At 38.2% G+C, this 25440-nt stretch overlaps 1 protein-coding gene across 1 annotated transcript in view; it reads right to left on the bottom strand.

Annotated features, from left to right (window-relative positions):
• LOC134794718 (uncharacterized) overlaps positions 1–25440 on the bottom strand; it is a 97001-nt gene that overhangs the window by 28769 nt on the left and 42792 nt on the right. Inside the window, exon 3 of the mRNA XM_063766504.1 lies at positions 10734–10838. Within this exon, the coding sequence (XP_063622574.1) occupies positions 10734–10838 (105 nt within the window). The remainder of the gene's footprint in view (positions 1–10733; positions 10839–25440) is intronic.

The raw sequence follows: 25440 nt of genomic DNA, 5'->3' as shown, positions 1-25440 counted from the left end.
TGCCCAGCAGTGGGACGTATATAGGCTGAGATGATGATGATGATGACATATGGTGCTACTTTACCGCCCTATAAATAGGGTGGGATTGAGGACAATACGTGCGTATGTCAAAAATTTTAAGGGCCATACACTAAAACGCTGCACAATACACGTGCGAAAAGGTAATTCGCAACGAGTGGCGATAATCAGAATTTCCTACTTTTCGCACTTGTATCGTAATGTACATTCTATCCCTAGTAAATAAAAAAATAAAAAACCTTTTATTCCTACTCATTACTAACTAAAGTTTACAAACTAAGGTTACATAATATAACTCTTATTTAATATTTATATAGTATAATTTATACCTATTTTTTTTTTTTGGGGTATAGACCGCCAGGCTAAAGTGGGACTAGGCTGGACATGTCTGCCGGATGCATGATGACAGATGGGCCAAAATAGCCACTAGCTGGCATCCCCAGGGTAGTCGAGGCAGAGGCAGACCGAGAAAGAGATGGCGGGACGACCTGGATGCATTCCAGCGGGATTGGCGGGATCTTGCTCAGCACAGGGAGGACTGGAAAGGGAGAGGGGAGGCCTTTGCTCAGCAGTGGGACACACACATGGGCTAGTAAAAAAAAAAATTATACATATACATACTACACTATTTTTATTTTTTTTAATAAGCGGACCTCCTCGTGAGTAAAGCCCTCTCCCAGTTTGCGCCAACTCTCTATGTCTTGAGTCTTGGTGTGCCAGTTGCTACTTGCTATCCCTAGTAAGGTTGACGAAATATAAAGTAAGCCGATTTCTCGAACAAGTTTGAACAAGATCGGCTCACTTTATATTTTGTCTACTTTCATATTTTAAATTTCCATTTAGTTTGAGATTTACACTGCTTGAATGCATTGCTCGGTTCAGCTCCAGAATGTCACGTGTTTGTAAGTAGTGTGTGATGAACTTATGATTGTCTGAGATCCAGGGCACCATAACTCATGAAGGTGATCTGGGGAGCATTTTTAGGGTTCCGTAACCAAAGGGTAAAACGGGACCCTATTACTAAGACTTCGCTGTCCGTCCGTCCGTCCGTCCGTCCGTCTGTATGTCACCAGGCTGTATCTCACGAACCGTGATAGCTAGACAGTTGAAATTTTCACAGATGATGTATTTCTGTTGCCGCTATAACAACAAATACTAAAAACAGAATAAAATAAAGATTTAAATGGGGCTCCCATACAACAAACGTGATTTTTGACCAAAGTTAAGCAACGTCGGGAGTGGTCAGTACTTGGATGGGTGACCGTTTTTTTTTTGCTGTTTTTTTCGTTTTTTTTTGCATTATGGTACGGAACCCTTCGTGCGCGAGTCCGACTCGCACTTGCCCGGTTTTTTACTTATAAGTTTAGTTTAAGATTTGTTATATTTTAGTTTTAATTTTAACGTTTAGTTTTTTTTTTCACTTTGCTTGTTATTAATAAATCCAAATAAGCGAGAAGATGTTACTACATTTGATTACTACATTAGGATTATTAATGGATTCTCTGTTAGTTTCAAAAGTGATGTTTCTGGTGAAGAATCTACGATAATCCCATGGTTGTATGGAATATAGAAAAGCGCCATCTACATCTAAAATGCTCTTTTACTCACCTCAGTCACCTCCCCCATTATAAAGTAAACCAGCCGTAGACAACCAGAGCTGGCACGAATCCGAAAGAACTTAATTATGTACGCGAAAATATGTTAATAGACACAGAGTTATGCCGTCTTTGATCTTAATTTTATGATTCTGGATGACAAAAAACAGCACGCGTCGTAAATTAATTAACAAGACGATATGAAACAAGTTTAATCTTATGTGGGTTGAAAATGGGTAACAGCAACATATTTATTTACTCACTAGCCGTCACACGCGACTTCATTCGTGAGGGACCGATAAACTGCTCCTGTAGGTATTCATTCTCAACGGGTCACTCACGTATTTTAAGTCGAAAATTGCTTGACATATTTTGATATTTCACTGGAGTGGTATGAAGTGAAGTATGGATACCGAGAATTTTAATAACAAAAGACGTCAAATGAAGCAGGGCCGAATGTTAACCGGATATGACTACAGATAATATTTCAGAGGTGTAGGTATTTTGTGACTACCCAACTAGCAAATCTATGTGCTATAAAAGTTGAGAGCACGTTTTTATTTTCGCTTTTTGGTGCTATAAACGGTGTAAAAACAGTCGAGTAGAAGTCCTGTAAGCGTTTACTCAACGCGAAAAGGCGCACTTATACAGACTAAAAGTGTTATAAAAATCGAGTAAGCGCTGTATAAGAAGCAAATCGATGCTGTAAGAGTTGAGTAAAAGTGGATAAAAGCACTTCTAGTGTTTTAATAGCAACGATACTAACGATAGTGCTTTTACTCGACTATTTGTTCTATAAACATTAGCAATTTACTATTACTCAGTAAAAGTGTTCTATAAAAGCAGCCGCACTGCTTTTTCTCAGCAAAAATGTTTCGTAAAGGTAGCCGGATTGCTTTTACTCGGCATTTTAAATGTGTAAGAGTGCAGTAAATGCTTTTATTCAACTAATAAGTGCTAAAAACGATCTCAGGTAAGCGATTATATTTCAATTATTTGATTAAGTTTGAGGCCTAATCGTCTTCACGTGTCTAATAAAACAAAAAGGTACTTAAGTATTTTTACTGCTGTCATCCATGACATTTATTTTTACCGTGATTGTGTACATAAGTTTTTACTGTCTGTAAGTACACGTAATACAGTAAAACCCAGCGCGAAAAATACTTTATTGATAAAACCAAAGGCACTGGTTCATATATATTCATGGGCCGCCTATTTTCTTAAATTTCAATAAAAAAATATTAATAAAAATAAGTAAAAATTTGCTTACACGATCTAGTTTCTGTTATATCTCATTAATTCGACTATAAGTCGAGTAACTGCGTTTACTGCTACACTTATAACACATGATGTCGCCATGTTTATGGATTTATAGTCCGATGGCCGACTGCATGAAACCCTACCTGATAAGAAAATTGAAAAATCCTACTCTGTAGGGGTAGGACTTTTAGCAGCTTCAACTGCTCTTGGTCGGCCGTGGCTTAACTTGGCAAATTTTGCGCAAATGGCAAAAAAGTGGTACAAATATTCATCAAAAAAACAAAAGTGGTCAGCTACATCCTGTGTTGGCAGGTTCCTGTGTCCGACCGAATTTGTGGTACCAAGTGAGCTACAATTTACCTCATCGAAAAATAGAATGTCACTTGTATGGTAGGATAGCTGCCATTGACTTTTTTAGGGTTCCGTACCCAAAGGGTAAAACGGGACCCTATTACTAAGACTTCGCTGTCCGTCCGTCCGTCCGTCCGTCCGTCCGTCTGTCACCAGGCTGTATCTCACGAACCGTGATAGCTAGACAGTTGAAATTTTCACAGATGATGTATTTCTGTTGCCGCTATAACAACAAATACTAAAAACAGAATAAAATAAAGATTTAAATGGGGCTCCCATACAACAAACGTGATTTTTGACCAAAGTTAAGCAACGTCGGGAGTGGTCAGTACTTGGATGGGTGACCGTTTTTTTTTGCTTTTTTTTTTGCATTATGGTACGGAACCCTTCGTGCGCGAGTCCGACTCGCACTTGCCCGGTTTTTTTTTAATGCGGACGGACTGAAAACGCTGTCAGGCTAAGGTGAGGCCGACCAAGACATATGTCAACAAATTTAATGTAGGTATTACCAGGGGTGCGAAACTCCTGACTTCGGTCAAACTCGGCTCCGCTCGGCTCAGCATTGCTCCGAGCAATTATTAGGGTTGGCACCACTTGACTTCCTTTTGCGTGCACGACCACAGATAAGATAATCACTTGATTTTTGACAACCCTAAATAGCCGAAAGGGATAGTGCCATATATTAGAAAGGGACAGCATGATTCGACCCTGAACCGCTGTCAAACTTCGTTTTTGTAGGAAGTTTCCTTTCTGTACGGTAGTACTATTAATTATTCTGTGGTATTACAATCAGTTGTTTTGATTCTATTTTTCGATGAGGTAAATTGTAGCTGTCACGTGGTACCACAAATTCGGTCGGACACAAGAACCTGCCAACACAGGATGTAGCTGACCACTTTTGTTTTTTTGATGAATATTTGTAAGTACCACTTTTTTGCCATTTGCGCAAAATTTGCCAAGTTAAGCCACGGCCGACCAAGAGCAGTTTTGTTTTGCTGTCCTCAAAGGCAGCTATCCTACCATGCAAGTTTCATTCTATTATACGATGGGGTTTTTTTTTTTGATGAATTTTTGTGCCACTATTTTGCCATTTACGCAAAATTTGCGAAATTAAGCCGCGGCCGACCAAGAACAGTTGATGCTACTAAAAGTCAGCTACCCCTACAGAGTAGGATTATTCTATTTTTTTGTCAGGTAGGGTTTCATGCAGTTGGCCACCGGACTATATTGAAACGTCAACATGGCTGACTTGTGCTGTTAATGTAGTTCAAAACTCTTTAAAAGTACTCTTAGCTGAATACATTTTGAATAAAACCTGTAAATACACTTCAGCTCCTATAACAGCGGTTTGAACTCCATTACCCGAATTATGATATAAGCGCGCTGTTACAGCAGCATTGTTGCCAAATGGTTATTTGATTGCTTTTAATAGGCTTTTATAGCAACAGAGAAGAGAGTTGAGTAACAGTTGTATTAAAGTGCCTTATTCAGACAATTAGCTAATCTATAGCTGTTATATGATTTTAATAGAACAATTATGCTGAATAAAAGTGATTTAGTAGCGCTAACTCAGCATTTATTAAAAGGTGGAATAAAAGTGCTAAAAGATAGTGCTATAAACGTTTATACGACAGGATTATAGCACTAATTAGCGAAAATTGCTAAATAGTCGAGTTAACCGCTATTATACGATATATTGGTGCTTCAACAACCGTAACTCGGCTGTTATACGATTACAGGCTGAGTAAATCAATTCTTATACGACTATTTTGCTAGTTGGGTAGAATGTTAAGTTCTTATCTTGAAATCTCACCTACACTTAGGTCAAAAAAACATAATAAGGATTTTTTTGCAAAAACAAGTGACTGTGCCAATATTTGCAAAGGGATGACTCTCAATGCCAGTAATATGGAGTGTTTTCCGGAGACAAAAAATACTGAATGTATTATATTAAAATTGGAACCGACGAAACGGCTTAATGGCATGGAAGGTTAATTAGCGTTAATTACGTTAATATTAACCTTAATTTACCATTTCAGTTGGAATTATCTATACCAATTCCGTTAACACCACTCCGCTGCACCAAAAATGCTATAAAATTTACGATGTCTGGTTACACACACAGATACCGAAGCCCTCTTACGCGTATACGTACAACACGTCTGGCCAGCTCTATTGTAACACCTGCAGAAGAGTCTTTAAGACCAAGTTCGGCCTGGCCAGCCACATTCGGGCCCATAACAGGCGTAATCCGTAATTGCTGAGGTCGCCGTCATCGAAATCGATGAGGAGGACTATATATACCACACATTTAATGTTGTAGTTATAGATAGAAACTAGTGATGTTATTTTAAATAAACAAATATAGTAGCTAAGCACATAAAAGGCCAGAAGTATTTCTGCACAGTGAGCCATGCATTGGCAGAGCCGTTTTGATGGGCGCGATAACGAGGATGGCGCTCCAAGAGAGTGGGCTCCGATGATGCAGCCGTAATTTTAGACTGTAATCTAGTTGGTAATTAGTAATATTACTGTATGGTCAATACGGGTAATTGTGGCTGCGGGATAAGTGTGGCTAGTCTTCACATTAGGGCCTGTTTACATATTGATAAGAGTTTGTAGCGAGTTTATTAGAAATTAAATAAAACGGAACTAAAAGAAATCCATTATTAAATTGTTGCCAAGTTTAAGCATTTTACGTTTAAAATATGACAGTTACGTAGGAAGTGGCGCCCTCATTTATTTTCTACAATTTCTTGTCGGGCTATAGCAAATGTACGAATACGAACTCTCAATAAATACTAATGTGTAAATAGGCCCCAATGTGACTTTACTGTAACCAAAGTCCCTTTAGAAACAAATAAAATTACAGTTCGATTGTTACATAACAACACAAGATGACAAAAAGGTGCTAATCGTGTTAACAATAATTTCAACCGAAATACATCTCAGACACAATACGGTAAAAAACCTTGGTAAGATATAATTAAAAAACCGGACAAGTGCTAGCTGGACTCGCCCACCGAGGGTTCCGCACTATTTAGTATTTGTTGTTATAGCGGCAACAGAAATACATCATCTAAAGATTTCAACTGTCTATCATGGTTCATGAGTCATGAGATATACTTGGTCAAGCAAATCTTGTCAGTAGAAAAAGGCGGCAAATTTAAAATTTGTAGGCTCGAAGGGTTATCGTCCCATAGAAAATTTGAATTTCGCGCCTTTTTCTACTGACAAGATTTGCTTGACCAACTATATGTACAGCCTGGTGACAGACGGACAGTGGAGTCTTAGTAATAGGATCCCGTTTTTACCCTTTGGGTACCCTAAAAAAAGCCTAAATAATACAGCTCTACCCTGCTCGCTGAATTTAAAATACATGTTTTCAATCACTCTTCGCCTCTTTACCTAAATATCATTTTTCATAAAACGCATCAAAGCGAACGAGAGCACTTTAAAAAAATATCAGACACGCCCGATCGATAATCTTGTTTGATAATTATTTAATGTGTTGATAATTTTCTACTAGCACGTAAATATTTTGATCTCGAGTTTGGCTCGCTACAGGAATTTCGCCCCCGCATGCGAAGATGCTATAAACGCCATCTTGAAATTAAGTTTTTTTTCAGCGCCCAGGTGGAGTCTAGCCGTTTGGCCACCGACGAGTCAAGCACTTTTTTACAAGTTTTTATTTAACTTACAATGTTTGTTCATTTGTTTGTTTGTTCGGGTCAAATCTTTCAAGCTAAATTAGACCCACTTTCCATTATTCAATTCAGCTGAAACTTCACATACGTTATGTAAGTTGGGTGACAATGCAATATTATGGTTTCATCGAGCTGATCTTATGATAGGAGGTTGCCATAGGAAGTCTGTGATAAAACAACGCAACCTAATTTTATTTCAGGGTTGTTAGAATTGTAACGATAAGTATTAGTTGCCTGTAGAAAAGTATAGTCAGCGATCACTATTAGTGATAAAATATTACATCACAAATATTTTATTTTTTGTTAATAAACTTATTTAAACTAAATTTAATTTCAGATTGTGACTATTTATGTTTAAGCCTTTTGGGCTATTTAAATAAAACAAATAATTAAAAATATACCATTCTTTTAATGGTGATGTGCAATACAAAAGGTTCTTTTATAATTGTCTAGGACACGTGCGTTTCGTTCGGTGGTTAGATAGCAAGAGAGAGATGAGAGTGGGCCGCTGCCTGGGGATGAGTCTTATAGGCGAAATATTGGCGCTAGCATCGCACTTTCTGATTGGCCGCTGATCTCGCCGTACATGTTGGCATCTTGGGCTGCATCTCCACACATCATTGGTTGGTTCGAAGCTGGCTGGGTTGCCAGAGCGCTAACAATTTCTATGAATTGATTATCCCGTTATATTTCGCGGAACCAGTTAAATTAACTTATCAACGCGTCTTTTACAGTTTTATTTATTGCAAACGAAACACGGCGATACATCCAAACGTCAGGATTTAGAAAACCCAAACAAACATCATAAATATCGGTTGCTTTTTTTAAACTTTTTAAAACTGTAATAAATCGTCGTCGTTGTAAATTTCATCTCCACGTGGGAATCAATTTTGAATGATACGTTTAAACCGTAATAAAAGTAAACCTGAGACGGATAATTTAGTTTTCGTGGTTGTCGGCGAGATGGATGCATCAAAGAGATTTATCGTTTTGGTCTGGCCGGGTTATTTTATTACCAAACTAACGCAGACGATTTCATCAAGGAAAATCAGTATTGCGATCTATAGATTGAGTACCGCTATTCGGCTTAGGAGGGCAGACTACTGCTCTCAATTTACCACACACATGATTCGAACTGATTCACATTCATTCATTCAGTCATTTGGTTCACGGTTCACATGATTGAAACTTACCGTATAAGTATAAAACCTGAAGCAAGCCTGACACCTATAGTTAGGTATGAAACCTTTAGTTTCTGAATAAAGTGTAAGTGGAACCCTCGGTGGGCTAGTCCGACTCGCACTTGTCCGGTTTTTGAGCTCAATTAGTCAGATTTCTATATGTAGGTAGTTATTGTAGTTCGTTGCCTGGGGGCTACTATTGATCTTCACATTCGCATGTCTAGTTTATCGGCGCAGAATACAGACTAGTCAAAATCGATAACATATGTTTTACTATGCCGTCTGTAGTAGGAATGCGTGACTAACAGGCCGCAGTAATGCGAGCGGCTGCCAGCGCGCGCGCTTTACTCATTGCACTTGTACTAATATTACCTGTTTACTGCCCACTTACTTACTTACATCATGTTACTAGGAGACCAAGAGTCTGCAACGATTTTGATAGCGCACGCAGGGCAAGTGTTATTTTAAACATCAAACTTCTATGAAGTTATGAAGTTTAAATAACAATATCTGGGAAAACATATAAATTCAAAATTACGCGTTTTCCCAAAGATAAGACCTAGCTAGATAGATTTTTTCGGCCCCGAAAACCCCCATATACCAAATTTCATCGAAATCGTTAGAGCCGTTTCCGAGATCCCCGAAATATAGGTATAAATAAATATACAAGAATTGCTCGTTTAAAAAAGGTATTAGATTTGCTTGGTCTGGGCTATCAAAATCGTTGCCAACTTAGCTAGGTCTAACACTAAACGTCGAAATACACGAATGTGTTCAACGGGTCTCTGATTGTTTGCCAAAAAGTTTTAATTCATAATGTATTGTTGGTCCGTATTTTCGTTAGTCATAATTTGTTTGGTTCAGAAACCCGTAACTTTTCAGGATTGCCATAAAACAAACCTAACCTAACCTATCTATACAATAACCTTACGAAAATCCTGAAAAGTTAACGGTTTTAGTTTTATGACGAATGATAATATGACAAACAATACATTATGACTTAAAACTTTATGTGAAACAAAGGGACCCCGTGTTCAACACAATGGCTTCTTAACCCAATACCATAGTCGAAAACTAATGTACCACATGGACGACATGTCTCATGGTATAATAATATACTCCGCCTGGTACTCCATTCCCGTCTTTTCTAGGTCACCTAACTGACATGGGCCTACGTCATCATGCGACAGCGCTATATGATAATATGCGATAGCGCTATACATAGCGGCCATGTTGTTGTGACGTAGGCCTGTGTCACTCTGGGAATGGAAGACCATGTTTTATTAGACTATGACATGTCTGTACTTTATTCGTGTGACAATTTTTCTCGCTTTTTCTTTCATATTATAGGCCCGATTCGGATTTTGAAATAGACATATATTAGACATCTTGTAGACATCACCAAGATACGATAACGATGTTTAAGATCTAACCTGTCAAATTTGACATTTGCGCGATTCTGGAGATACGTTGAACGATTTCCACAGGATATGACTTAGAGATCCAATTCACGTCTAATAGATATCTTACTCTATCTAACGTAAAAGTGACATTGGTTGCCCGAATTGCGCTGCAAAAGAGAACTAGTTGATATCTAAACTATAACGTATCTAGAATGGATCTAGTACGTGTCGTCTCTTGTGAATATCTTGAAGTTCGAATACGGCAGGCGGCGTCAGACAGTCCATCCACCTTTTTCTCGGTTTTCCTCTCCCGTTACTTCCCTCCACATTCATTCGTAATACCTTTCTCGTCATATGACTTTCATCCCTTCATAATATGTCATATTCTTTCATAATATGTCATTCAGAATACGCTTCCTGTTAACTCACATTTATAGACGGGTCTATCGCGAATTTACCTAACGATAAACCCGTCTAATAACCTCTAGACGCCCAGAGACCTATAAAAAGGTCTCCTGTTCCATTCTAATTTGAACTTTGTGTTGACAAAATAAAATTTCATTTTGCTTGGTAAGGTTTGACGAATGGGCGGCTAGAGGTTAATGTGAGTTAATATTTATTCAAAACGCGAAAGTTTTAAATATTAAACATACGTTGACATTGACTTTAATGTTAACTTGGTTTATATTGAATTGTTTGACATGTTTTTCTTTGTACATGACGATCGTTATAGGAAGACACAATTTATTTTATTATTTTAAATTTATAATGTAAGTAATTTTGACGATCATGAGAAGAAGAGAAGATAAACATAATTTTGACGAATGTAGCAAATTTATAGTGTTATTTTCATCTTGAAATAAATAAATCTAAACCTAATTATAATCTGTACGCCTCCTGGTTTTCAAATGTGATGCGATAGTTATGACTTTATGAGTGGTGGGACAGCGTAGACTGATGCTCACAGCTACTGATCACCAACATAGGTGCTACGGCGTAGAGGCCTCTGTGACGTAGCAAGCTACGAGCTACGGCATGTCTCTATAACACAGAGTGAAGCCTCTCCACCAGCGACCACCATGATCATGAGCGGCTGTGGAATGGTGGATTGTTTGTGTATAACACAGTCTTCAATATACCAGCCAGATAATTCGTTCATATTCCAACTTAGGTAAACTTGTATTGACCTATGCATCATTCAATAATGAATTAACTAACCTTTGTCCTTGTCGGCATTCTTCTGGTCGAAGAAGCCGGTGGTCAGCGCCTTCCGCTTCAGCAGGTACGCCCTCCGCTTGGGCTTGGTCGTCGCCACCGCATTCTCTGCACACACAACATTATTTATTTAAAAAAATGTAATAAGTCCAAAAGAATAGCAGACGCCACTGGTGATCGTAGAGCTGGCAGCTTCCTCGCACAAAGAATGTATTGCGATACAGCGAGGAAATGCTGCCAGCATCTACGGCACCATACCGCAGGGGAATAGTTTGTAGTTATTTATTTTAAGATTAGTTTTATTCATTTTTAGATTTAGTTTTTAAGTTTTATAGGTTAGTTATTTAATTAGGTATATTAAGTTTGTATGCATCTGTATTATGAAATAAAATGACTATTATAAGTAGTCTTACTAATTATGGAGCTTTTTTGCCGGAACGCTGCATTTTGAGGTGGAAGCAAGCCACTTTGCACGATGATAGTGGAGACCAAATAAAACGATTTTTTTCGAAGCACCCGTAATTTCGTCCCTTAGGAGCCGAGAAAAACAGGAAAAAAAATCTACAAGTTTCATAGATCATCCGATTAAGATAAATTTGATGTCAATCGAAAGAAAATAACTTTGATTGATGTAAAAAAAATATACAAAATTATATCAAAGAAATATAGTGTTAGTGTAAAATTATAAAAAAAACCTTTGACGTTTTATTTTTCAAATAGTGTCTTCCACGTTAAAAAATGTCTGCAAATAAATACTTAATAATAAAGTCTAACTTATTTCTTATCAGAAACTGATAACCGCATCAAAATCGGTTAAGTAGTTTATAAGATTCATGTTCCAGAAATTGGCCTAGTTTTATTGACATGACGATTTATAATTAGTGACTACTTTTAAGTAATGTATTAAGTTCTAACTATGTTGTGCTTTTCTTATTAATATAAAATACAGCTTTATCTATGTATTATATAAACATTTATACATATATCTTCAAATTCATTGAACAAATTATGAGGCATTGTGTTTAAAAGTAGGGCTAGTACTTTAATCCCTACCGAATATTGGGCAAATCAAAGTTGTAAAGTTAGTAGGTACGTTAAAGTACGTATAATAAATTATATAATTTGCTAAAAATAATAACATTTTCAATATAAAGTATATTTATCTGTAAAAAAGATCTACATTTTATTCTCTTTTTTATTTCAGTCAGCAGTTTAATGAAGCTGAAGATGAATAATCTTTTTCTTGTAAATATATAATACCATCATATCAGCCTTTAATCGCCCACTGCTGAGCATAGGCCTCTCTTCGAGTACACCACTTATCCCGGTCCTGAGCCAAACTCATCCAGAAGTGACCCGCAATCTTCGGAATGTCGTCCACCCAACGAGCGAACGGACGCCAGGCACTTCTTTCGTCTGAAAGCGGCCACCATTCCGTTAACATTTTGGCCCACCTGCCATCACTCTGCCTGGCAACATGTCCCGCCCAGCTCCATTTACGAGTAAGTTTGGTGATGACGCATCCGACGTCTTGCATCTTGGTGCGGCGTCGGATCTCGACTTTCCTCACTCGGTCTTGAAGTTTGATGCCGAGCATGGCGCGCTCCATGGCTCTCTGTGCCACTCGGATTTTATACACAGCCTCTTTAGTGGGCGTTCGTCTCAGCACCGTAGGTCATGGTAGGCAGGACACATTGGTTAGAGGCGAGTTTTCAAGCATTGTGGGATGTTAACGGGTTTGAGGATGTCCGCTAGTTTATTGAATGCCGCCCAACCCAGCTGGATTCTCCTGGAGATATTCTTCTCCTGATGTGTTTGTCAAATGATAGAATATATCCAAGATACACGTATTGCTCGACCACAATCCTCCTGAATTTCGTTCCCAACCGTAACGGTTGGAATCGATTTACTAGAGATGTTCGTCATAACTTTAGTCCTGGACGTATTCAGCTTAAGATCAAAAAGCAGGTGCAAAAAGAAGACACTATGAATATTGACACCAGTTCCGTCCCATGCAAGCGTTTTCTAGCACGTCGTCTAGCACTGCCGTAAAAACTTGGGTGAAATGGTATCCCCTTTCGATAAATATTGGGTTACTGAGTTTGTAAAGCCAAACTTGCATTGTTGCCGAGGTATATAGCTCCCAGAGCAGATCCACGTAGCGATTGTCGATTGAGCAGGGATGGAGAGAGTCAAACACCGCCCAATGTTCGACACTGTCGAAGGATTTTTCGTAATCCGTCCGGTTGTACTCGTGACTTTTCTCCATTAACTGCTTTACCGCATGTATATGGTCGATTGTAGAGAATCCGATCAGGAGGTTGGCATTCATCGAGGATACAAGTTAGGCGGTTGCATAAAACTTTTGCAAAGAGTTTGTACGTATGGGAAAGGAGGCTTATGGGGCGAAAATTACTCGGCTTAGATATATCTCCTTTTTTGTGTAAGATGGCGACTATGGCAATTTTCCACATATAAATATTAGTGTCCGACCGAAACATGTTTTGTTGCCGAAACCGAAACCGAAACCGAATGTTCGGCTTTGGCTCTAGTTTCGGCCGAAACCGAAACCGAAACCGAACCTTTTGTAGACTTGTTAAAATCGTTGAAAAAATGTTATAAAACCGCTTTTACACACATATTATGGGGCTGTCAACACCCAATGTCCTTGAAATTGATGTTACTTAAGCAGTTTTTTAAGAAAGTTACTAGAGTTAGACCAAGATAATTCTGCAACGATTTGATAACACACGCAGTGCATGTGTTATTTTAAACGTCAAAACTTCTATGAAATTATGACGTATAAATAACATTTGCACTAGTTGCACTGCGGATGCTATCAAAATAATTGCAGTAATGTCTTGGTCTAACTCTATTCATTCACTAGTCAAGCCAACACGTAGATATAGGGTCAACCAAAAACGCGAGCGCAGCGAGCGCGAATTTTTTGTTGACAATATCGCAAGGCCGGGTACCGATCTTCACGTGGGCCTAAACGTCCGAAGTGCCCCAGTGAGGCGAACTTTCATGGCGAAGTCAAAGCCGTGCTTCAGGCTTCAGGATAAGTAGTTGAGCACAGAGACTCCAACCAATGTCCATTGTATTAAAAAGCGAGATATTTCCTTGAGCGCTGGTGGCCTAGCGGTAAGAGCGTGCGACTTTCAATCCGAAGGTCGCAAGGTACAAACCGCGGCTCGTAGGAATGACTTTTTCGGAACTTATATACGAAATATCATTTGATATTTACTATGTATTTGCTTTTCGGTGAAGGAAAAACATAGTGAGGAAGCCGGACTAGTCCCGATAAGGCCTAGTTTACTCTCTGGCTTCGAAGGTCAGTCTGATGGCAGTCGCTTTCGTAAAAACTAGTACCTAAGCCAATTCGTGGGATTAGTTGTCAATTGGACCCCAGGCTCCCATGAGCCGTGGCAAATATTCCGGGATTACGCAAGGAAGATGATGAGTTTTCTTATTTCTTTGCCCAGGCCCAGTACCATGCGACAGTGCTATCTCATTTACTCCGATACAATTAGACAGTGTGCGCGTTATAGGTATTAACAGCCTCTTAAGACTGCGTCGACCGTCTAGTAGCGCCCTCATTAGTGGAATTGTGTTTTATAATAAACCAATTAATTTCTGTAGGTACCTATACATTAATCAGTATAATTATGTAGGTACATATTAATATTGTTGTCCTACTTATTCCCCAACTTTTGGTCTTTGTCTCATAGTTTAGTTTCATAGTACGAAATACCATTTCGTAAGTTTCGGCCCGGCCGAAAGGTTCGGCCGTTTTTTGGCCGAAACCGAAACTACAGCCGAAACATGATTTTTTGGCCGAAACTGGCCGAAACCGAAACCGAAACCGAACCTTCGGTCGGACACTAATAAATATATAATATACATATCCTTAATGTAGAGATTGAGATTGCATGTAGCGGAGATGCGAATGTTAAGATGGATGTGTGGCGTGACGAGAATGGATAGGATAAGGAATGAGTATAACTATAAGAGGAAGCCTGAAAGTTGCACCCATAACAGAAAAAGTAAGGGCAAATCGCCTAGCGTGGTACGGGCATGTGATGCGGAGGGATGAAAGTCATGTGACGAGAAAGGTATTACGAATGAATGTGGAGGGAAGTACGAGGAAAGGAAAACCGAGGAAAAGGTGGATGGACTGTGTGAGAGATGATATGAAACGAACGCAAGTGAATGATGAAATGACGGGCGACAGAGAGGTGTGGAAGAGAAAGACATGCTGCGCCGACCCCAAGTGAATGGGACAAGGGCAAGAGAATGATGATGATGATCCTTAATGTAGATTAATTAAGCATGTACCTTCTAATTTACATATAATTTACTATGACTTACACGCCTTTTGGACTATATAAGACGAAAAATCCCATATAAATTAAAGTAAGCCAATTTCTGAAACTTGTATCTCAAAAACTGCCGAACCGATTTTGATGTGGTTTTCGTCATTTAGTAAGAAATATATTTGACTTTAACCAAAAATACTTATTTTCAGACATTCTTCAAAGTCGAGGACATTATTTGCAAGAATAAAACGCAAAAGAGAAAAAAATGGTTTTAAATAATTTCACACTAATATTGTTTGAAAAGATTATGTATTTATTTTTTTACGTTAAAAAAAGTGATTTTCTTTCAAATTATATAATTTTTTTCAATATTTGTTGTTCCCTGAAACTTGTGGATTTTTTTTCTTTTTCCTAATAGACCTCGCTAAATCTCGGCTCCTAAGGGGTGAATTTATGGGTGCTTCGGAAAAAATCGCTTACTTTGGTGTCTACTATCACCATGCAAAGCGGCTTGCTTCCACCTTAAAGTGCAGCTTTGTTTTCATAATATGTATGACTAAAGTCTAAAATAAAGAATGGCAACAATGTTACCTTTAGCCAAGTACAGTGTGATCGAATTTAAACTGACGTGAGACATTAAAATATTTTTACGGTTTAGACTCACTTGTTTTTAGTCACTCGCGCGACATGTTTCGGAGAGCCTAGGTCTCCTTTCTCAAGCACTAACAGTGCGAGCAGCGTTCACGTGTCGCGCGAGTGACTAAAATACGTGAGACTAAACCGTAAAACTATTTTAATTTTAACTACAGTGTGGTTCTGAATAACGGTATTGAAATCGAAAGATGATCATTTCAAAATCTTATATTAAAGTAAATTCAGTTAAAAAGTCAACGAATCTTGTCCTTTTTAGGGTACCGTACCTCAAAAGGAAAAACGGAACCCTTATAGGATGACTTTGTTGTCCTCGTCAACCGTGTGAGGTATGTGGCAGGGCTACAACATATTTCCAAGTTCGTTCCACCGGCGCACACTGGAACCCGCCCATACATTGCAGTGCTCAAAACTCAACTTTGCAATTGTGGGTATTTTGTACTCAAATTGAAATATATGCATAAACAGGGAGATATTGCACCTCACTGCAGAAAAATACCTTCATTATCAGTTGTCATTACATAGTTGCATTATGTCAAAGGTCTAGGATTTTATATGTCACATCTCAGTGGTAATTTGTATTGATTAACAAAATAGTTATTTCAAGTAATTGTAGTTGGTATGAATAACTCAAAATCCGCAATGACTTATCTTGAGCAAGGTATGTAGATTATGTTTTACGTATTTTATGTTCTAAAACAATTTTGGGTTTGTGGTATTCCGACAAATAGTAACATATATTGTAATTTAATAAAAATGGTCATATTTCCGATAATGGACAACATCTTTTGATAATTTTTAGGCATGATAGCTAAAAAAGTTGTCGTTATTAAGATTCTTTATTCGAAAGTAAAAGATGTTGTCCAGTTTTCGAAATGGGCCAAATTTTTTGCTCCGACTATTTGATCAGGCGTTTTTACTTTAGCGAAAATATAACTTTTTCTCACTAAAACAATGTTTTAGTGCGTAATATTTTACCTTAAGGTTATTTCTATGCATTTCGACTGTTTCAGATGAAAAAAGTGATACAATTTTACTTAATAATAACTTAATAACTTCCTTAATAATAGATCAACCAAAACCAGGTTTTGGCAATATTAATAACGGTAATGTGGCTCGAAAATTTTTCCAAAACTACGAAATATCAGCCGAAATTACTAAAATAGATGAAGAACTCATACGTCGCTTTTACATAATTTTACAAACAATTTCCAGTGGCTACAAGATCGATACGTGTAAATTCAAAAAATACTGTCTAGAGACAGCAAAGTTATATGTAAAACTGTACCGGTGGTGTCGCATGACACCTACTGTTCATAAAATCCTTATTCAAGGAGTCGCAATAATATCTGAGCACCTGATCCCAATAGGCAATTTAAGTGAAGAGGCCCAGGAAGCGAGGAATAAGGATTTTAAAAACTATCGAGAGAGATTTAGTCGTAAAACTTGTAGATTCGACAACATGACAGATGTTTTTAATAGGCTCTTGGTTTCTTCTGATCCCATCATCACCTGCACACGACCTCTGCCAATTATTAATTCAAAAATATTTCACCCGGAAGCTGTCAACATGTTTATCGGTGAATATGTAACGTCATCATAGGAATATTTTATTTTTTAATATAAATATAATGTAAATAATTATTATTATAAGCACTACTTGACATTACGAATGTAGAATAGTATTTTTTTTGCTTAATTTTACTTATTGTAGTTTTGAGCACAGCAATGTATGGGCGGGTTCCAGTGTGCGGCGGGCCAGCTGACCCAACCGGGTGTCGCGCGTCACAAACAAATCATTTTATTTATACCCGGCGCAAAAACGCGAACGCTTCCACACACAAACATGTAATCCGAAGTGGCAATGCGACACTTGTTTTGATAGAAAATTGCGTTTGTCGCACGCAGACTGGGAGAGGGGTCGGCAAACTGAGGTTCGCCAGTTAATTAAAGGTGTCGTTCAAGGGTGAGTGATTTAAATGAACTATATCTTTTGATTGAACTCGCTCACTCTTAAACTCACTGATGATGTGACTCGCTCATTCGCTCATCTATATCAGGGTCAAACAGATCACTGTGTTATGTCTTTCCTGTAGACATACACAAGAGTTAAGGGCTATAAAGGTTAATTTTCTTATTTAACCCTTATCCACGTGAAAAGGTCCTCCTTTTATTTAAAGAACTATGATAAAATCATTACTTATATGCCCACAAGCTGTTAACTATTGCCCACAGGAGAGAAAACTAGTGTGTTATCGCGAACAGTACATTTTTCTCTCCTGTGGACAATAGTTAACAGCTTGTGGGCATGTAAGCAATGATTTTATCATAGTTCTCTAAATAAAAGGAGGACATTTTCACGTGGATAAGGGTTAAAAAAGAAAATTAACCTTTACAGCCCTTAACTCTTGTGTATGTCTACAGGAAAGACATAACACAGTGATCTGTTTGACCCATCAATGTTCCATGCGCGAAAAGAAAGAAATCGGATGACAGATGCTATGAAAGATCACTTCAGATTAGGGTTATCTCTATTGTCTAGTAGTGTTATACATAAATGTTTGTCAAGTCTAACAGACCCTTGATAATCGTTTGTCCTTATCTGTCATTTTGATATTTGTGTTTGTTAGAAAGGGATATAATTCAACAAAGGTTTGCTAAACTGAAATAAATGTCATACATATATACTAAGAAAAAAGTGACCAAGGCTGAGATGATCCAGTTAGAAGGTCGAGCCATACTGTTCCATCTTAGGAATGGCCAGGGGGCGCCATAAGCATTCAGTAAGAAGTGCATATACTTGAAAACATTCGATCTATGCCGCTGTGGCCCGGTGGCCGAATGGCACAGGCCGCGATAGCAGAGGACGCTGGTTCGATTCCAGCCTGGGTCACTGGAGGCCTTGGTCACTTTTTCTTAGTATATGACATTTATTTCAGTTTATGAGTTATATAATAGTGTTTCTACTTCAAATAAAAACAAATTAAAATTATTTCTGAAAATAATTTAATTTGTTGTAATACTTCTATTAGTAAAGGTTTGCTAAGTTTTGAAACCCCCCTTAGGGTTGAATCTTGAATAGAACAGCGTAAATTTAGTTCTCGGGTTTTTCTGACTCAACTTGTGATGAGGTCGTCATCGTCTAAAGTCTAAAGATGCTATTAATTCACAAAAACAAAAAAATCTTCTTTAATCTCTTAATTTAATTTGATTACAAATGTCAGACGTAAACACGTAGTTATTTTAAAAGCACATTACCTAATGCCCACACAACAAGTGTCATGCTGTGACACATTGGTATCACAATAACGCTACTACGAGTGCCATTCTCACTAATATCCTAAAGGATGACTCACACTAGACCGGGCCGGGCCCGAGCCGAGGCGTCCGACATGTCATTTTCTATGACGGCTGATCGGTTATTACGTGGTGCTTCCCATAGAAAACGAAGCGCCGGAAGCTTCGGCCCGACCCCGGCCCGGTCTAGCGTGAGTCATCCTTTAAATTGAAGTAGATGTCATAAATGAAAAAAGTGACCAAGGCTGGGATTTAAAGAAAAAGTGACCAAGACTGCATTCGCGGCAGATGATACTTATACGATTTTTTTTTGTACGGCTACCACCAGTTTTGACATTGACATAACGCTCACGTCTACGTAATTTACTTTCTGTACATCTCGCTTGCACTAATATGCGAGTACGAGCGAGATGCATAGAAAGTAAGTTACGTAAACGTGAGCGTTATGTCAATGTCAAAACTGGTGGTAGCCGTACTTTATGCAATCTTCGTTCGCGTGGCCAATAGGAATTAAGTTGTGAGACAAACTATTAAAAACCCAATAACTTAATCATCATTTGATATATCGTTTTGATGTTAAGTGTTCTACGTTCGAATTGGCCTTAAGTACTGTCGACTCGGCCAGCGCGTGAGCACCAATAAATAGTAGCGCTCGCAGGTAATAGCCGTAGCGAGCGGCGCCGTGACGCTATCCCACGCTATTATTTATTTATTAATAAATAAATAAATAAATAAATAAATTACCTGCGCCGCCGGTTTGAGGTAGACGTCCACAGGACCGCGTGCCCGATTCGAACTTTAAGATATGTTCAATACGTTGTCACACAAAAACATCACTTTTCACACGGACACATTTAATCCATATCGTTTATAGATCTATTAATTGACGTATCTTAAAGTTCGAATCGGGCCGCGCATCGCATGTAACGGATCAGTGGACGCACTTATGTCACTTTCTATACAAAGAATACTAAAATCCGTTGCGTGCTATGCGTGCGATGCGGCCCTGTGGACACTACCTTTAGCATGCCGAATAAGTACAGATGGAGTTAGCTGGGTGCATAGACAAGATGTCCATCGTTCACGCTTCGTAGCGTAGCGTAGTTATCTCTCTCTATCACTCTTCCATATTAGTGTACAGAGACAGTTGCATTTCGTTCGCTACGGAGCGTTTTCATTTGTTTCTAAGCTGTGTGGTTCCAAGTAGCGAGAGACAGAAGTCTTGGGTGGATTTGGAGCAGCCATATGTGCATAGACGGGCAAACTAAATGCTGCAATGGATAGATAGATAGATACATATAAGTTCATATTACATACATATAGTCACGTCTATTTCCCGGAGGGGTAGATAAGAGTCCACGGATTTCCACTTGCCACAATCCTGACATAGCTCTTTCGCTACCTTCACTTCCATAACATTTCTCATACACGCTCACCGGTTTAGGGTGCTCTTGGCCTTTCTTCAGAATTTCCCCGATTTGATCAGAGAAAGTCCGCCGAGGTCTGGCACTACCCCTCGACTACCCAACTCCCGCTTCGACTTCTTCCTTATACACTCTCTTTATTCTTTCACTCATTCTTTCCACGTGTCCAAACCATCTCAACATACCTTTCTCATTTTTTGTCACTACATCTTCGTTCAGTCCACATAAATATTAGATAGATGTACTTATTTAATAGAGATGCTCACTGTCCCTGTGCCAAGCGTAAGCGTGGGAGAAAGCAGATTAAAGACGGCGATCTGTCATTAGGAATACCGGCGCGGGCGCATGATTCACGTCGATATGCACGAGATATGACGGTTGTTGCGTGACAAGTATTTATATACACAATTTATTAATATTGCAAACTTTTTTATAATGAGTCTTACACATCTAATTTGTAAACAACAGGAGTATTTTATAGATCTCGCTTTTCTGCCCGATTCGAACTTTAAGATACGTTTTCTTCAAACAAACACGCCACTTTTGACACTGACATATCTAATCCATATCGTATCTAGACGTAATATTTGACGTATCTTAAAGTTCAAATCGGGCCATAAGTCATCAACACACCGACATTGGCAAATCCACCCTGTGCAAAATTACAGGGAGTAAGCCAGAAAAAAAAAAAAAAAAAAAAAAAAAAAGTCACCAAAAGGTTGCGTGTACAGATGACGCTGGGGTCACCAATATTGGAATGTCTATCTGGGGGTTGAAATAAGAAAGCAGCGGTGTGTATTGCTACATCCCCTGTGTCTATATCTATGAAGTTTCAGGTTTTGTTCACAAATATAAATATCTGTTCACAGAAAATATATCATTGGTACCTCGTGTAGTAAGACCTAAATACAGACACAGGTTACCTAGGCCATATGTTAGGGTCAAACAGATCACTGTGTTATGTCTTTCCTGTAGACATACACGAGAGTTAAGGGCTATAAAGGCTAATTTTCTTATTTAACCCTTATCCACATGAAAAGGTCCTCCTTTTATTTAGAGAACTATGATAAAATCATTGCTTACATGCCCACAAGCTGTTAACTATTGCCCACATGAGAGAAAAATGTACTGTTCGCGCGAACACGCTAGTTTTCTCTCCTGTGGGCAATAGTTAACAGCTTGTGGGCATGTAAGTAATGATTTTATCATAGTTCTTTAAATAAAAGGAGGACCTTTTCACGTGGATAAGGGTTAGATAAGAAAATTAGCCTTTATAGCCCTTAACTCTCGTGTATGTCTGCAGGAAAGACATAACACAGTGATCTGTTTGACCCGTTAACTTGTCGCTCACGGCTAAAAACGCGTATATTATGTGTATCGCAATTTACAACAAATTACCTGAATACCTGATCATTTTAAAGACATGGATTTTGAGCATTTCAAAACAAATAGAAAAATGTGGCTAATAGAAAAATGTTTTTACTGCATAAATGGTTATTTAAGTTTATCATGAGTGGTCCTAATATGTAACTAAATATGTATACTGTAAATTTATGTACACCTGAAAATGTAAAGTTTCGGTGTAACTAAATATGTAATTGTATATTCCACCTTTCACCTGCAAGGTAACCTGATTCTTACATACAATAAAAAACTTGAAACACTCACGACCGGGAGATAACTAAAGAGCGACAGCCATATTCGAACTTTAAGATACGTCAAATAATAGATATGGAAACGATATGGATCGGATATGACAGTGTCAAACAAGTGTCAAAAGTTTCTACAAACAAACACGTCACTTTTGACACTTGTTTGACACTGACATATCCAATCTATACCGTTTCCATATCTATTATTTGACGTATCTTAATGTTCGAATATGGCTGTAAGTCATGTGTTGGAACTTCCACAGGCGCGTGGAATGCTGACAATGCATCAGCTGTCCCTATAGAGTGCTACGTATCTTTTCTTGCCGGTAATTACAACCGTAATATGCTTTAGTTGAATGAAAATTGCTTATCTATTGTATGAAATTGTTACCAAGTCGTCGCTGGCTAATAATATATTATTATTTAATTTAATAATGAAATATGTATATTTTTTTAAGGAATTAAATGGCTTAAATAAATAAATAAAAAATTGTATGAAATAAAGAATGTTAAAAATGCATCAAAATAGGTCTACTTGGGAACTCACGGGCCGGTTTCGTTTGGCGCCGTAACCCTGCGTACGATGTACCTACCATCATCCGCACTGTTTATTGACACATCCTAGACCTAACTGCAACGACATTAGGCCCACCAATGATCAGCCAAGAGTGATGTCTGTACGTACGCATATATTTAACAACAGCATTGTTTACAGCTTTACAACGGACGTGTCATATTTTTGACAGCTTGGCGGCACTGGCAGAGATATCGGCCGGTAGTACCGTAGATTTCACAACAAGACTCTGATCCTTTATTTTTTTTTTCTGCTTTTTTTTTATTTGCTTTATTTGTTCATAAAAGTGATAAAGTCAGTCCATGAATCTGCAGTCAGCGAACCGATTTTATAGGTAAGGTGCATTAGGATAACTTGGAATGCGGGGTAATTTTGAAAACTGAAGAACTTCAACGGAACAAAATGCAATTTCTATTGTAGCGACATGACGCAAGATGCCTGGGTCAAACGTTGTTTTAGCGTAAGTTTTAGTAAGTAGATTCATAATTAGGTACCCTAGTGCACCTTAAAAGATTACATATAAAAATGCTTCAGAACGCATATGTAGTTTCACTACAAAACAGACTGGTGCCCTCGGTGGCCAGTGGCCACAATTTCGCACTTTTGTAAGGGAGTGCCAATATGTGGTGACCGCGAATCATATATTGTGTTCCATCTAGTAGATCACTGAACGTGAATCTGTGGTTAGTAGGTACAGATAACGCTAAGAATCGCGCATACCAAAGATTCTTGCTAAATATAACCAGCTAAAGACTAAAGGAAGCAAGTACGCGGGTGTTTTGTTCTAATTTAAACTTAATTACAATTGGGTGAAGGATCAAATTCGAGTGCGGACTCGGTGTTGATGTGTTTATGTTTTGTTACTTTGCATACTGGTGACACATTGTAGTGTGGAAGTTTGTAATGTCACGTTCGGATACACGTTTTTTAAATGCATCTTATGTTCATACGCAATAGGTACTCATTATATAGAACAATATTACACAAATTGACAGTCTCACGATAAACTCAAGAAGGCTTATGTTGTGGGTACTTTACACAACGATATGTGATACTCATGTCTCTACATATTAGCAGACCCCGTGATCAATGTCGTTATTCATGTTTTTATTTTTTTATTTCCTCAATATAAAATACACAACTATATTCATTACACATATTTTTTCGCCAAACTGCATGACAGTTTGTTGGCGAACGGTAGCACTCAACATTCTTCCTTAATGTGCTGTGTACCTAAGGTGTAGGTGCTAACAGCAACACACTACCTGACCAGTCGCATCATATGTTTATTCTAAAGAAATACGAGTATAGCCTAAAGGAACTAGTATCAGCAAAGACATATGTAACTTCGTATAAGACGTATAAAGTCTAAGGAAAAAACGTGCCTCCGAATTCAAGTAAAAGTCATTCTCGAATAGATGTCGCACACACCTTTAGCCTATCCTCAGCTAGATGGCGCGACGACACCGTTTCATATTTAACAATTTTAACACATAGATATCAGTGAATGAACATGGATCAAAATGATATAAAAATAATAAAATCATTTATCCATATATATACATTTTTTGATAATTTTATGCGTTTTCATTTTGAGTTTTTGTCGTGTGTCGATAGATGGCAGTAAATTTACAGTGACTACAAAATTTACAATGACAGGACCCCTCTATACTATCTATTCTTTTTGGTATCAGGTATCTAATGCCAAAAATAATAGATAGTATAGAGGGGTCCTGTCATTGTCAATTTTGTAGTCACGGTACATTTACTGCCATCTATCGACACACGATTAAAACTTAAAATAAAATTGAAAATGTATAAAATAATCAAAATATGTTTACGGATAAATGATTCTTAATTTTTATTATTGTTCCATACTGACCCATGTTCTTTCACTGATATGTGTTAAAATTGTTAAATACCAAACGGTGTCGTTAACGCCATCTAGCCGAGAATAGGCCAAAGGTAATGGCGCCATCTATTCGAGAATGACTTTTCCTTGGCCGTCCGAGGCACGTTTTTTTCTTAGACTTTATTTATCTTATACGGAGTTACATATATCTCTGCTAATGCCTAACCAGTAATATATGATCATTGTCAAGAGGGCGCTGTTATTCTCATCTATAGGGTGGCAGTTCAGTATAGTATGAAAAAATTAGTTCCAGTGAAATTCCGCAACATGGCGCGTGATCATATATTCCTGGTCAGGCTTTATGTTGCACTTTAGCTACACGTAAACATTAGAGGTTCATACAGACTTATACAATCAGGGTTGGAAAAAGTAACTAAGAGAACCCTAACTTCGCCGTTGGTGCCCAACTTCGCCCGAGTAATATATTAAAATACAATGTCTAGCGGAATTATGATTGAATGCCAAATAGTTTAGGCGAAATTATGTACCACATGGCAAACTTAAGGTACCTATGTATTTTTGCCAATCCTTATTTTTTAACGGGATTTGGTGAAAACCGTGTATATGTTTGCTGCGCCGCACCAGTTTGGCACTGACATAAACGCTACCGAGAACGTAACTTACTTTCTATGCATCTCGCTCGTACTCGCATATTAGAACGGCGACCAAACGTTAGCGTATATGTCAGTTTTGACACTGTCAGTGACTCATGGTACGGGCACAGATCTAACAAACTCTTTCTCAACCTGCCATCCAGTTTCTTTTATATTCGGCAGTGGCGGAGCGTCCATAGAACTCGATTCCCATCGGTTTGTCTAATGTTCAGACAGATGGGCCATTTTCTTTAGTCATGAAGAAAAAGAAGGGCAAGTTAGCTCCGG

Source organism: Cydia splendana, chromosome 11 (genome assembly GCF_910591565.1).
Source record: "Cydia splendana chromosome 11, ilCydSple1.2, whole genome shotgun sequence".
Lineage (NCBI taxonomy): Eukaryota > Metazoa > Arthropoda > Insecta > Lepidoptera > Tortricidae > Cydia > Cydia splendana.
The sequence above is the reverse complement of the archived record's forward strand: the minus strand, read 5'-3'. Positions and strand labels throughout refer to the sequence as shown.